Consider the following 16193-nt stretch of genomic DNA (forward strand, 5'->3'; position numbering starts at 1 on the left):
TAATAAACACTTGCCCTCTACTCAATAACTAGTTGACCAACAACATTGTATATCAAGAAACTATCACTTCAGTGACATTGGTATACTTGGTATACTATGTTGTATATCTACAATGGCAATATTTTCATTGATAAAGTGATAATATACTTTAAACTCAGAAATGCGTACCATTTAAAGTCATTCAACATTACTAAATTTAAAAGGGATAAAAAAAAAAGTAAAATCATATCAAAAAATCATTACCCAAATAAATTCCTCCTTTCTCAATTTGACTCAAGTTAAAATTAGACCATGACTTTGACATAATTGGTTAGTTTCTTGATTTGAAAATATATTCCAGGTTTAATATATAATTATCAGAAATATATTTTCAAATCAAGAAACTTTATTTCATAAAGTTTCTTGATTTGAAAATATATTTCTGATAATTGCCATCAAACATAAAAAACTGAGTATCTCTGAAAAGAATTTTTGTTTTTTTAACAGTGATTAATATAATGTTACATTGATCACTGTTAAATGAACAACAGTTTTTATGTACACAGGTCCGCAAATTGCAATTTTTCATTTTTTTTTAAAATATTAATTGGTGAATTATATGTATTTTGGTATGCTGAATTTGAAAATGCCATTCATTTTGACCCATCATGTTAGGATTTTTAGCAAAGTGTAAATTAAAATATAGTCAAAACTCGCCTTCCACTACTTGTGTAGGGAATGTTCAAAAAAAAAAAAGTAATAAAATTATACAAATTTTATTAATTTTAGATCATAAAATATTTTATTTACATTATAAACAATTATAAATGTTTATAAAATCTGGTTTCAAATTTCAGTTTTGAAGCTTTATTTTGTGCTTTTTCTTTTGTGGAATGTTATATTTTCCCTATGCAGTATCCAGCAGTGGTTGCCCATCATATTTGCATCCCATCGACCTTGATAGCTTCTCTCCATTTCCTTGATATCTTGTTGACCTCTCACCTCGCTCTTCACTATTTGCACTAAGATTTTCTGGGAAGTAATCCAAATGGGAGTTTAAGAAATGGAGTTTAAAAATCATTGAGCATCCCAGATTTTTAAAATTGCACAACATAATTTTTATGATACTTTTAAAGTCCGGTCCATCTTATTCTCTAGAAACTTTGTAACTACATCTTTAAAAGAATTCTATGCTGACCTTTCAACATTGTTTATCACATTTTTGAAGTTGTTATCTTTCATCAGCTTACAATTGTTAGAACCACCAAAAACTCCTTCTGCTTTGCTTCCGCTCTGCTTCAGACAGACAAGGAAACTTGCTTGAAAGGTATTTAAATGTTTTGCCATCTTTTGGCAATGTCTTCACCAACTTCTTTATCATGCCAAGTTTGATATGGAACAGTGGTAGAAAGACCTTTTTAAGATTAACCAAAGATTCAAAGTGCACGTTTTTCTCTTTGACCTTTAATGTTCCTATGGGCCATACTTTCTGGATCCAGTGTTTAGCTTTAGTACGTCTATTCCATTCACAAAAAAAACTGTCCACTCAAATTCCTTGAAATTTAACTTATCCAAGATTAATGCCAAGTTACCATAAGTTTCCTTCAAATGCACTGAATGACCAATAAGTACGGAATATCCCAATATATATATATATATATATATATATATATATATATATATATATATATATATATATATATATATATATAATATATATATATATATATATGTATATATATATATATATATATATATATATATATATATATATATATATATATATATATATATATATATATATATATATATACTGTGCTGTGCAAAAGTCATTATAACAGCATCGAAAACAAGCTTACAGTGCATTTAAAACGCCATAGGGTCCTGCCATCTGGCGAATACTTCATAACTATTTATTTAAATGGTTGCTTCAGCAGCTGAATTTGTTTTTAAACACATTTTGTGTTATTTTATTAATATTTATCCATTTTTATCGGGTTTTCTCGTGGCGATCGGTGAATTTTCAGTTTTTGGCGATTTAGCAGGTATGTTAAAATTTATTTCTAAACTATTGTTTAGTTTAGTAATTGTAATTTAATGACATTTTATGCAGTTTTATAGTATTTTACTTATGGATTTATGTGGAAAGCATGAGATTTTGGTTTTTTTAGCCCATAAAATTGTTTTTTAATATCATGTAACAAAATTGGAATTTTTGGTCAATAAAATTTAAAAATTGTCATATTCTGTAGAAATAACAATTATAATAACATGATTTATTATGTATTTTATATTTATACTATTGCACTTTTAATATTTATTACTTCTTTTTATTATTTTATATTATTTAAAAGTGGAGCGATGAAAGCTCATTCCAGATGTTTTGTGGGGCTAAAAGGGCTTATGTAAGAAGGAAAGCCGGGGAAAAGTTCATCCCACAGTGCATTGTTCCAACAGTTAAGCACGGGGGAGGTTCCATAATGGTTTGGGGTTGCATGTCCTGGGCAGGGGTTGGCCAGTTGTACAGGTGTGAGGATACCATGAATCAACACCAGTATGTCAGGGTCCTTGAGAACTGTATGTTGCCATCAGCCAATTTGCTTTTTGGCAATGGAGAAGAGTTCCTGTTCCAACAGGACAATGCTCCTTGCCATAAAGCAAGGCTTGTGACTGCATATCTGGAGGATCATGATATACGGGTACTGAACTGGCTAGCCCAGAGTCCAGACCTCAACCCCAACTTTGGGCCCATTTACAGAACATATGGAATGATATTTCACCAGCTACTGTTCAGAACTTGATTAGCTCTATGCCCCGTAGGATCAAGTCTGTCATCAAATCAAGGGGTGGGCAGACAAAGTATTAATAAACTGTGTAATTTTAAATTGTATGAACAGTTGCAATAAAAAAAATAATCCAAATCAATTGTTTTCAGTCGTTTTTATTTGTAACGCTACAAGCAAATAGAAAAAAACCTTAAAAATATTACTGTTATAATGACTTTTGCACAGCACTGTATATATATATATATATATATATATATATATATATATATATATATATATATATATATTATATATATATATATATATATATATATATATTGGGATTTTCCATACTTACTATGGAAAATCCCAATATATATAGTTCAACGCTGATTAATTTTACTGTCATGAGTTACTAAATATTTTGTTTCTGTCTGTAAAACATAATATTATCTTATAAGTTAGAATTAATAAAAAATATATATTTCGGCAATAAACCTTGTTTTGTGCCTTGAGATTTTGCATTTTATGGAGAAACCTTACGTGATGGAATTTTTTTGAAAATTTTATTGAATTCAGGGGCCAAAAATACATTGGAATTATTTCTTATTTCAAAGAGAAAAAAATGCAGACATGTGTTATTATAAAAAATACAATGTAATATATATATATATATATATATATATATATATATATATATATATATATATATATATATATATATATATATACACATTTATAATTGAATAAATTTAAGGCTACAGATCGTTCTTTTCTTGATAAATGTCACCAATATCATGCACGGAATGAATATTATGTAAAACCTAAATACGGAACTCCAGAATTCGGGATTAATCATTATGCTGGTGTTGTGCATTACCAGGTATTAAATATATTTCTTTTTTGTTAGTTATAAAAGTTTTGATTACTTAAAAAAAAAATTTATTTCATCAAATATAATTTGAGATAATCCATTTGACGTATTTAAAAAAAATTAAATTTTTTTTTTTAATTTTACAAGGTAGACATGTTTTTACAAAAGAATCGTGACTTTGTTCGTCCTGAATTTTTTGAACTTCTTATTTATAGTAGATCTATGGTAAGTTTTTTTTTCATTAAACATTTTAATTTTTTTTTTTTTAAGTTTTATTAACTTTGGAATATATGCCTTGACTGCTTTGTCAGAAATTGAATTTTTTAAGTGTTAAGCCTATATATAACATTTAAAAAATTGTTTAACATTTAAAAGATAAATGTATAAAAAATAGTTTTTCAAAAAATAGTTGTATATTAGGGAAATACTGGAAAAATTTTTTTTTGATAAATTTCAATTGGGATCTTCTAGAAAGATTCTATACAATAAAATAACAATATTGGCACATTATCAGTTCTTAAAATTACAGACAATATTTGAGGTTCCTTTAGCTTTTTTGATATTATTATTTTAATCATCAAATGTTTTGCAATATTGCAATTTGAAAAAATTTTGTAAATCGTTTATTACCTGTCGTATATATTAGAATATTTGGAAACCTTTATAAGTACAGGTCACAAAATATAATCTAGAGTTTATTGATTGAATCATTGATGATAAAGTTTTACTAATTTCATTCAAATTTAGTAAGTTCATTGTTATTGTCACGAACTAGTAACATATTAGGAAGTTTGACTGTTGCAAGTGGACTTTAGTGCATCATATCTGTAGACTTTCAATTGTGGGATTAGCCGCATTCTTATCTGTTGGTATTGGAAAAATTTTCTATTTAATAATATAATATAATAACCCATAGATAAATTGGAAGACCATAAAAATAAACAATCTAATATTGAAGCAGGATTGTATGTAAATATTTATGACAAATTTGTTAAACCTTTCTTGGAATAAACTTTGGAATAAATCATATCTTTGAAGAGATGCCCAATTTTCAGAGAATATATTGTCTTTGCTATCCAGTGAACTCTATGCAGACCACCAGGCTTTCAAAAATTTGGTTAAAAATTTGTTCCAAGCATTATACTAGGCATAAATACAAACTCACAATAATCTTGGGGATAATTTTGGTTGAAATTTTCATAAATGAATTCTTTTACCTGAATATAAGTGGATATCAATGGAACAAGTTGCTGTTTGGAGGTGTCATATTTTATATCAGGCTATATTTCACAAAATGGCCTGAAATTTTGGATATCTAGACCAGTCGATGGTCAAAGACATATGCCAAAAATATCAGCCAAAAGAACTTCAAGCATATGATGCTAGCAAGCCAGCCAAAGCATATTCTGAACTAGTGTTCGGCACAAATTCAATTAGTTTGATCAAATATGCGTCAAATGTTTGAAATGGCCTAATTGAAATCTTCCTATTTTTAATTTAAATCAAATTCAAATCTTTCCAAGATTTGATGTATATTTGAACGTTATTTAACTTATTTCATTTATTAATTTTAGTTATCTGAATCTATAAATTTTATTCATATTGCAGCATTTGTTACTATTTCTCACACATTACAGCTTCTTGAATGAAACCTTTGAGTCAAGATTCAAAAAAAGGGTCTTTAGCAATTGTTTTTTGGTGTTGTAAGTGTCCATTATCTGGCGTTTTAATTGGCGCGCACTCATGATTGACAAATTTGGTTTCAGTAGAGTGAGTAGTTTACGAAAGTGGCTGGACTCTACCTCATTAAATGATTGATCATTCTTGACAATCCAGCTAACTAAGTATTCATTGAATAGATCTGGAGAATAAACGATTGGTGTCATTATCATGTCATCTAAACGTCGTTGCTTTGGTTTTCTGTCCCCAAGTAATTTGCTTTTGTGTTGAGAATTTAAATGGTTCATTAGATTTGTTGTCCCACCTTTATTGTAAACATACTTGTTCTTGTGCTTTGGACAATGCTGGCATATGGCCTTGGTTTTGTCATGCTCATCAACTGTGAAATGATCCCATACAATTGATTGTGAACGTTTGGTGGTTTTTGTAACAGAAAAAGATTCGGGCTCTGGATTATCCGACATAATTAGGAATGTAATATATATTTCTGAAATAGATACATTTCAAGGTTGTTTACAAATAGTAAATATACTAATATTAAGTAAACACCTAATGAAAATGATTAAAATAATAATGGTTTAAATAATAAAAATAATATTAATAATAATGATAACAATAATAATAATTATATATAAGTCACTTGTCTTTATAAATACAATAGCTACATAAACAAAGTTAGACAGTTACAAACAGTTAAAACTGATAAAACGTAAAAGTAAACAATGACATATAGCAACTATTATAATGAAAAATAATTAATGAAAATAAGAATAACGAATATTAAAATAAATTTGAATTTGAATACACGACGGAAAATACAAACAATAGACAAACATACAAGACAATATACAAAAACGCACAGAAAATTAATAAAATTAAAAAAAAAGATTCTTTGCTTTCAAGCAAGCCATTATTATATTTTTTTATTATTTTCTTTTTTCGAATGATTGTTTCTTTCAATGAATGTTTTTCGATTCGTTATTGTTTTACTTTTTCCATTTTTATTGTGGTTAAATTGTATTTGCAATTTTTTCTTTTGATTTTTACATATATTTTTTTCTACGTTTTTTCTTTTAATCTTGTACTTTGTTTACATTTCTTTTCTTTTTTTCTTTCTCTATGCTCTTTACTTTCTCTTTAATATTAACAAACTTTAATTAAAAACTCTTTTTTTCTTTTTTTTTTTTTCCGTTATTGAAAGGCGACCGCCATTCCGGAAACCACTGCAAAGACCCCGGAATAAAGTGATATATATGTTTGCGGGCCTGTAAAATTTGGCGTTTTTTTTTCAAACGCAAAAATTGAGAACAAAGTGAATATTTGAAAATCAAATCCAAATCCTCCAGATATTTGTCAAATCAAATTCAAATCTATCCCCTTCAAAGAACAGTTCAAATTCAAATCTTTAAAAGTTTGACGTATATTTGATTTTGCCGAACACTATTCTGAACAAGACTGTCTTCTTCAAAAACCTGCACCCTCTATTAATTTTGCTGTAGTTTCCCAGAAGACAGTTGTTCCAAAACATGTTTGTAACATGTATATTAGACTACTAGGACTTAAATAATTAAAGTTCTGAATTAGCTGATGTCTACTGCTTACTAAACAACTTGTTTAGATTCATCATTTCCATCAACTTGATTCTCTACGCAGGAGCCTTGGTTGTCAAGGTTCTTGTTTCAAAGTTATAGAGTTGAGAGAAGGTTGTAATCAAAGCTAAAGTAGTCTCCTCAACTTTAGTGGTCTTCATGGCCTTGGGGAAATAAATTGAAATAAAAAAAAAAATTCATCATGGCAGTATACTGGATGCTAATAGTTGTTCAACCCAAAAGTGCAGATAATTTCTCAGATAAAATATCTGTTTGTTTGAGTGGGTTTTTTTAATTTTAGAAAATGCTGGCAGTGTCATGAAATTAAAAACCCTCTTTAAACAATGGGGTATGGTTTATCATCAAATTTATCAAGAACTTAAAGGTTGAGGTCAATCAGCTATTTGTCAAGATATATATACGTCACATAAAAAGAAAGAAAGAAAATAATAATGAAATAGTGATTAAAATTGTAAATGTAAAAGAACAAACTCTATCAAGAAATATGAAAGAAATATCAAATAAATTTGATTCATAACATTAAAGTTATTGTTTTTGTGGTTATTTAAAAAACGATAAAATTTAATTCATTTCCGAAATTGGTTTAATGGTTTTAATTTTTAGGTGCCATTTAAAAGTTGTTGGTAGCAAAATAATTATCATAAAAGACTTCATATTTGCATGTAGATGTATTTATAATATATATTTGTTTATATCTTTTAGTTTATTGCAAGCTTATTTCCTGAATTTCTTAATAATCGTGAAATTCATATGAGTCAACCATTTGGAACTCTTGATTCTCATCGTAGTTTAACAGTTTCTGAAAAAGGAAAAACAAATCGCTTGAGTTCAAATGTTATTTCTTCTTATAACGAATCATTACAAAATTTGCTTGAAAAAATATCAAAGTATAATTTTTTTGTTTTGTTAAAATTAATTGTGATTAGATTATTGTTATCTTTTTTTTTTCACTATTTTTCATTATCATAACTTTTAATTTTAAAATTTCTTTACCAACTTTTTTTTTTATTATTTATTTATTTTATAACTAATTTGCCTCATATATAGGTCGTCTTCATTTTTTATTCAGTGCATTCGTCCTAACATTGACAAGGTTAGATTAACAAAGTAGTATTAAAGCTATTTTCTTGTTGTTTCTATTATTAAGTTAAATCAGAATTGACAAACACTTTAAGCATTGTTTTTAAATCAAAGACATCCTCAATCTTTTAAATTTATGTGAGGTTTTTTTTTTCGCATCTCGTTTCTGAATAATTTTTTTTTATGTGTGTCCATTATGAAATTTGAGTTGAAATAATGTCTTTCAGTTATTTTAGAATTCTTCTGTTATTGAATATATATAGAAAATATAGAGTAAATTTAAAAAAAATTCATTTTTTACTTATTTATTTTTTTAGTCACCATTAAATTTTGATGATGCACTTGTCATGTCTCAGATTCAATCATATGGTATTGTTGAGACTATTAAATGGAGACAGATTGGTTTTCCAATTCATATGCCTTATGCTAGTTTTGTTAAAAGGTTTGTTTTCTCTCCCCTATTTTTATTAAGGAAAAAGGTTACAATTTTGCATATATGTATATAAGTTTGTTTATTTAGATATTTTGTACTCTGTGGAAAACCAAAAATAATTTTAAGGAACCCTCCGAAAGAAAACAGTAAAAAAATATGTGATCAGATTCTAAAGACTGCTCCAGAAAGATCTAATGAATATGAAATGGGAGAAAACAAAGAAAGCGCAGTTTTTTTTTCTATTGAGCATGTTATATTTACTTAGCTATAGTAGTATATATATTGTGTATAACATGTGTCTATATATGTATGTGTGTATACACACACACATATATATATATATATATACATATATATATATATATATATATATATAAATTATAAATTTAGATTTTTCTATGTGAGTCATTTCAATGGTACTTAGAAGAAGCAAGGACGCAAGTAATAAAAGTTAATGTTATCATGGTGCAGAAACATGTATGTTATTATTATTCGCAAATGAAACTTTTGTTTTAAAACATTGTTTATACAGTGATAAAAATAATAACAATAAAGTATAGTACAAATAATATAATTTAAAATAGTGTAAGTATATTCAAATGTCTTGTATTGTGTATATATCTTGTATTGTGTATATATATTGTAATGTGTATCTTGTTTTTTAAGTTGTATTTAGTATATCTTAAATCTTGTTTTGTGTAAATATCTTGTATTTTGTTTTGTGTATATATCGTTTACTGTGTATATATCTTGTATAGTTATATATCTTGGGTTGTGTATATATCTTGTATCTAAAGGTATTTTAAATGCACCATTATTATAAAAATAGTTCCATCTGACAAAATCTAGGAACAGTAAAAACAAAAAAAGTTTCTCAAAAAATACACTTTAATGTGTGTGTATATGCTACACACACACACCCCTGTTGAGGAGGGGGGAGTGAGTTTAGAGGGTGCTTTTGTAAATTTAGGGGCAATTTTTGCAAATTTTAGGAGCCTTTTTTTACTTTTTAGTAAAACATAGTGAAAAATTTTTAATTTAAGATTTTGAGAAACTAATGACAGGTTGTTTTTTTAACCAATTATAAAAAAGTATACTTTATGCCAAACATCCCTGGAATGTTTTACAGAAGTCTCAAAAAATATAGCCAGAAGCTCCTATGTTTGGTTATCATGAAACTGGTTCAATCTTTCCAGTGCACAGTTCAAAGTTAGGAATTATCCCATTATTATTGCAAATGAAGTACAATTAAAAACCCTATTTGTATTGTTTTTTGAGTTTGTATGTTTTTAGGCTGTTTTATTTTAGTGATGTACAGGGTACCTGATTTGGACCCTGTAATTTGGCTGTTTTCCCGGGTACCTGGAATTGGCCATTTTGTTGCAGTATCTGGCACCTGTTATCTTGAAAGAAATTTTTAATAAACATTAACCTTAAGTGCTGTAACTATTTTGTGTTCAGGGACTCTGCATAAACTGAATCTGGCACATCTCTACTTTATTATTTGAATCTGAGTCTTTTGGGTTATTAGTAAAGCTTATTTTCATATTGTCAATCACATGTCATTAGCCATCTTATCAATTTTTATGACATTGTTGTTAACAACAGTTGATTTCCATGTGTTTAGTAACTGCTTGACATTTTGTGGTAGGGTATTAATACATTAAACAGCAAGACGTTTTATGCAGATTTGATCAGGAATGATCTGCGATTGCATGGGCACACCTCTATGTACACCTTCATGTACACCTAAATTTATTATGTACTGTGTTCACACAATACTAAATTTACTTTACCATATTTTGCAACAAAATATAGACTATATAAATAATAGTATATTTATTAAATAAGTATTGTTTAAGTAATTAATTTTTATTATTATTATTTTAAATTAAATATTTTGTTTTTAAATCATTTCATGCTTTTCATTAAACACTTCTTTAGACTTGTTTTATTTGGAATCAAAACTGCTGAGCACATTTTTTATATCCTGTCTCATTTGTTTTAAATGGTTCAATAGACAAAATAAAGTGAATTATTTCAAACTTTTTAAAAATAAACTTTAAGCAATTTTTATTGAATGAAAATAATTACTCTTGCATAATATATCAAAAGATCTGACAATTGAGATAAAATAAGGTTTGCAGCATTTAAGCAACATGGAGCTTGAGAAATATTTTAGTGGTCTAACTATATACTTTTACTGAAGACTAAAATATGCTGTTATGGCAAAAGGAAATGTTATTAACACCTGCATTATCCTAATATTTTTCTTGTAAAAAATAAAAATTTGAAAATTTTCTAAAAAATATAATCAAAAATTTCCTAAATAAATAGTCAAACATTTTTTGTAGACATAGTATTTAAAACAATTTTTGGAAATATTATAGATACCTTGAAAATTAATGATTTTATCATTATTTTTTTTATCTTTCAATTCCAATATGTATTTTAACAGTAAAGTATCTTTTGAATTCTTTTCATTTTTGAAGGATTTGCTCATGACCAACACATTTATTTACTATTTTTTTTTGGTTATGCATTTGCAACTTTTTTGGGCAATTTTTTTTTACAATTGCATTTTTCCGATTTTTTTTTTTTTTAAATGTTGCTTTTGTATAACAACGCATCATTGTTTATCTTCCTTTAACATCCTTTTATAATTATTTCCACATTTTTCGTGCAAGTTTAGCTAACTTTTATTGCCTTTTGGTTAAAAATTTTATGTAATTTATAAGCAGTATATAGTTATCCATCAACTTTAAAAAGGTTTTTCCTATGTTAGTTGAAAACATTTTTACTAAATGACTTGAACCAAATTATGATTCTAGTTCTATTATGATTTTTTGCATTCCTTTTTTAGGGTCAAAGTTTGGTTGTTATTTATTTTTTAGGGTCAAAGTTTGGTTGTTATTTATTTTTTAGGGTCAAAGTTTGGTTGTTATTTATTTTTTAGGGTCAAAGTTTGGTTGTTATTTATTTTTTAGGGTCAAAGTTTGGTTGTTATTTATTTTTTAGTTTAAAATTTTGGTTGTTATTTTTTACATTATTCTAGTTCATTTAAAAAAAAATTGTAGATGACGCCATCTTTAGATGATTACACCATCTTTAGATGATTACACCATCTTTAGATGATTACACCATCTTTAGATGATTACACCATCTTTAGATGATTACACCATCTTTAGATGATTACACCATCTTTAGATGATTACACCATCTTTAGATGATTACACCATCTTTAGATGATTACACCATCTTTAGATGATTACACCATCTTTAGATGATTACACCATCTTTAGATGATTACACCATCTTTAGATGATTACACCATCTTTAGATGATTACACCATCTTTAGATGATTACACCATCTTTAGATGATTACACCATCTTTAGATGATTACACCATCTTTAGTTTCATCATGTTCATAATATAGCTTTAAAGTTTTTAGTTTATTCAATCTTAATTAATTCAATTTAATTAATTGTTGATTTTGCATTTTTTTAAATTGCATGCAAAATTTAATTTTATGGTTTATACAAAAATCATGAAATTAAAGTTGCAAACTTTTTTTTTTTATAAAGAATCTATTCTTTTATAAAAAAAAAAAGTTCTATACATTTTTTCCCCATGATGTTAGTGTTTTTTTTCTAGGTTTGTTATACAATAGTATTATTAAAAAAAAAAGTATTATTAAAAAAAAAATTTAAAGTTTAGACTTGTGATAAGGATATTTCTTTGATTTATTTCTTTGATAATATCAATCATTATAACAAAACAAACAAACAAAACAAAACAAACAAATATCAAGTGGTGCTAATATAAAATAATTTATATAATAATAATAATTTTTGTAATAATATAAAATAATATTTAAAACTATTTTTCAGCTAATAGTTACTTGTTTTGCTTTTTAATTAAAAAAAAAAATTTGGTAATTATTTTTGTTATCGTTTGTTATGAGAAATTGTCTAAGTAAATATTCTTGCTATTGCAAGATGATAAATGAAAGTTTTTTTAATGTTTCTTTTATGATTTCTTTTTTTAAGCGTCATATAACATCTTTTTTTTTTTTTCTGCTGAACATTTTTTATGGAAAAGTTAGAATAATTAAAATTTTCTTCCTTTTTTTTTTTTAACTTTTACATTTGTAAATAGCGCGAATATCAAACGTAATTTTTATGCAGACTTTTTTACGTAATTGTCATTCAAACTTTATAAGTGGTTTTTATAACGTTAATTACTTCTTTTATCTTACCACTTAAACGATATCTTTAGACTTGTTTAAATATTAAGAAATGTTGAAAAATGGCTTGCATAAAATGGCTTTGTGCTTTCGTTAAATGACTTAGTGTGTATGTAAATAGCACGCGAGTTTACGCTTTAAAACAAGGCCTGATTATCTCATATATGCATTGAAGTTTGATAAATCTTTTATAAAAACCAAGAAAGAAAGCCACTTGAAGTTTGCAATGAATTTCTGAGAATCTTTCTAGAGAATATTTTCTAGTAGGACTTTCAGGAGGATTTTCACACTGTAGTAATCTTCTTTTAGTCAGACTGAATGGAATAGGTGTAGCATTGTGACTATTTTTAAATGTGTAGAAGGACAGCCTTTAAACCTTTAACTTTTGTGGTTCAAAAGGCACCTGAAATGCCTTAGCAGACCAAGCACCTCATGGCAAAAACCATAGCCATACCTAAAAGTAAAAATTCTTGACATAAGATGTTCTTGTATTCTCTGACTTGTATAAAACAATATTTCTTAAAAAATTTCCACTGTTTCATTCTGGAGATAAACAACTTTATATTGGAGATGGTCAGAACCATATAACTAAATTATTCTTCTTCTTTTTAATTTGGAAAAGGAATCATTCTGCATTTCTTCTTTATATATTTGCCACATATATAACAGTAAGAATTAGGTTTGTGTTTTTCAACTTCTTAAAGTCAGTCATTAAAACATTCAAAATTAATTACAATTCTAAAGTTATAACTCAAATATATTTTTACACAAAACTACAGACGATGATAAAGATATCAAGGATGCATCATTGAAAAGTGATATTACCCTTTTTTTATCAGGCTCTCTGAAATGTTATTGGTGAGTATATTGTGGCCTTGAGGATGAAGTTTCACCTACATTATTCCACTTTATAATTTAACACTTGCAAAATATTTTCTGGAACACGAAACAGTTATTTGTTGACAGTTATTTGTTTTTGAAATAAATTGCTTCTACACAATCTTCTGTTTATAATAAACTTCTAATACAGGTTGGACATGATGCTTGTAAAGAGCTTCCCAGATTAGGCTTCCTTTAACATCTTGACACCTTGACTCCTTGAAATGTTTCTTGACTCCTTGAAATTTCTGAGGATATAAGCTACAACTAAAATAACCGTTTAACGAATTTTGAAAAACTGAAAGTAAAAAGTACAAAGAATAAGCATTATTTTACATGAAGAAATTTCAAATGTAAAGAACATTGAATACATTGTTTATAATTTGTCACTTTAAAGAAATTGCAGTTGTTACAATTGTAGATGTAGAAAATTGCAGTTGTACAATTTTCAAAAGTTTTTATTCAACTTTAGATAAAGATTACTTTAATGAGATGATATTTGTCTAAATTAACCCATATATATGCATAATATAAAAAATACATCAAGTTAGTAGCAGACATTTTATATAAAACATTAATGCAGCCTTCTTCAAAGTTTTAAAATCAAATTGCACACATCTGAGATTATTTTGATAATGCAGGAAAACTTTGATATTTTAAAAGATTCATTTTTCTCTCACTTGATTTTCAGTAAATGAAAAAGTCCGTAATGTAAACAACTTCAAATGGTGTTTCTAAATTTAAATGTCAGCAGAATATTACTTTAGGTTTTTTTTGGTAGTTAGCCTGCTACCTTAGCCTGCTACCAAATTTTCTTAGTCAAAGCGTTTTTGCAACTTTGCTACCAAATGGATAATCTGCATGTAGAGGAGGGCAGACTGAGTTGTGTTAATGCCAAGCGTGGTATTTGCACATGTATATATGTATATTTATATATATGTATATTTAGGTACTTTTTTTTTTCCCCCATCATTTTACTTCATTTCATCTTTATTATTTTATTTTTTTAAATTATATTGTTATTATCAATTAATTTTGTTTTTTTAGTTATTTTGTTTTCTGGTGTTTATTTTTTTTCTTTCTCCGAATCATTTACATATATAGCACAATTGTGTAGAGTGTCAACCTGTTGAATTCTAACTGATGGTTCAACTCCAGCTATAAGCCTTTAATTTTTTTTTGTATTTTTTATTAAGTTTCTTTTAAACTTTTGCATAAGTTATGATTTTCCCTTAAGAGTCTGAGTTTACATTTCTATTGCATGTGCGGTATAGAGCACTAAACAGTTTTCTAAAAAAAAGACAAGCATAAATTTTTTCTACTTTTCTTTTCATTTGATTTCAAACATTTTATTCTTGGTTGTTCAGTCAATAAAGTCACTTCTTAGACTGAGTGGTGGCGGTTCAGGGTTGTTAAAGTGAAAAATATTCAAGTAAAAAGCTACTGGTTTCTGTTAGCCTTTCTTAATTATTAGAAAAAATTTTTAATAATAAGTAATTTAATAAATATTTTAATATATACTTAAAGTAGTCAAATTAGTGATATAAAATCGTTGATAAAATATATATTTAAATTATTAATGAAAAGTTAACTTAATGCAATGTTTTAAAAATAAAGATAAACCAGACTGTTTTGTTAAAAAAAACGAATAAAGAAAAAATTCGTTTTAACTTCTTTTCACTTTTAAAATTTTGGATTTAACAACCCACTACCATGGTGGTGACATATTTTTTTATTATGAATATAAACAATGTAACAAATTTACTTTTAGTTTTGTTTAAAAAGTATAATTAATTTAAATAAGATTCTGTAAATGGAAAATCAGTGGATCATACTAACTGAAAAATGTTCTGAGAAAAGGGGCACTACCCCTACCCCCTTAGAAAAAATGTAAGGGGGTAGGGGTAGTGCCCCCTGGCGACCTGGTGCCTTTGGCTCTGCAGCCACAAGCTCGATAATTTATCATCTTAAAAAAGTTGAAAATAATAAAGTTAAAAAACTTTTAGAGTTAAAGAAACAAAAATCAGTTGAGAAAAAAGACTAGTCAGATTTCAATTACTGCTTGTCTTAAAAACAAGATTGATTCACCTGAGGTTGTTCTTGCCTTACAGCAGGTTGTTCTAACTTGTTGCAGTAGATCTTATTCCAACTTTTAAGTCGGAAAAAAGTATTGATATTAAAAATGGCTGGGAAGCACAAAGCTTAAAAATTCCAAGTATTAGACATAAAATGAAATTTTTTTCAACCCTTTTTTATTGCCACCTTCATCTGTGGAAAGTTTAATTCCACAGCTGAATATGGCAATAAAAAAGGGCTGGAAAAGTAAAAAACTATTACTAAGTGATAAAATGATTCAGGCATTATGTTTTTAGTGTCATATTTAACCAAAAATTAATAGTTTTCATGTGTTTGGCTGAAGCAATTAGCCAAATTTCATATTCTTTATAAAATAAAATATGCTACCATATATAATATTTTGTTACATTGTTACATTGGTTACCAAACTGTTACCCAAGCCCATTAAGGGATGTCTTCAGCTTTTACCATGCACCAATTTACTTTGTCCTAAAAATAAATGTTGTTATTGATCCCATAATTATTTGAACTTCATATATATTATTATATATATTAATATATATTATATT

At 26.9% G+C, this 16193-nt stretch overlaps 1 protein-coding gene across 2 annotated transcripts in view; it reads left to right on the forward strand.

Annotated features, from left to right (window-relative positions):
* Positions 1 to 16193, forward strand: part of LOC101235974 (unconventional myosin-XV) — a 116584-nt gene that overhangs the window by 51516 nt on the left and 48875 nt on the right. For both annotated transcript variants that reach the window (XM_065803313.1, XM_065803314.1), the window contains exons 18-24: positions 3502 to 3627; positions 3766 to 3843; positions 7611 to 7795; positions 7956 to 8001; positions 8306 to 8430; positions 8509 to 8641; positions 8812 to 8898. In XM_065803313.1, coding sequence (XP_065659385.1) covers positions 3502 to 3627; positions 3766 to 3843; positions 7611 to 7795; positions 7956 to 8001; positions 8306 to 8430; positions 8509 to 8641; positions 8812 to 8898 — 780 coding nt within the window. The remainder of the gene's footprint in view (positions 1 to 3501; positions 3628 to 3765; positions 3844 to 7610; positions 7796 to 7955; positions 8002 to 8305; positions 8431 to 8508; positions 8642 to 8811; positions 8899 to 16193) is intronic.

The sequence above is a fragment of the Hydra vulgaris genome, chromosome 08 (genome assembly GCF_038396675.1).
Source record: "Hydra vulgaris chromosome 08, alternate assembly HydraT2T_AEP".
NCBI lineage: Eukaryota > Metazoa > Cnidaria > Hydrozoa > Anthoathecata > Hydridae > Hydra > Hydra vulgaris.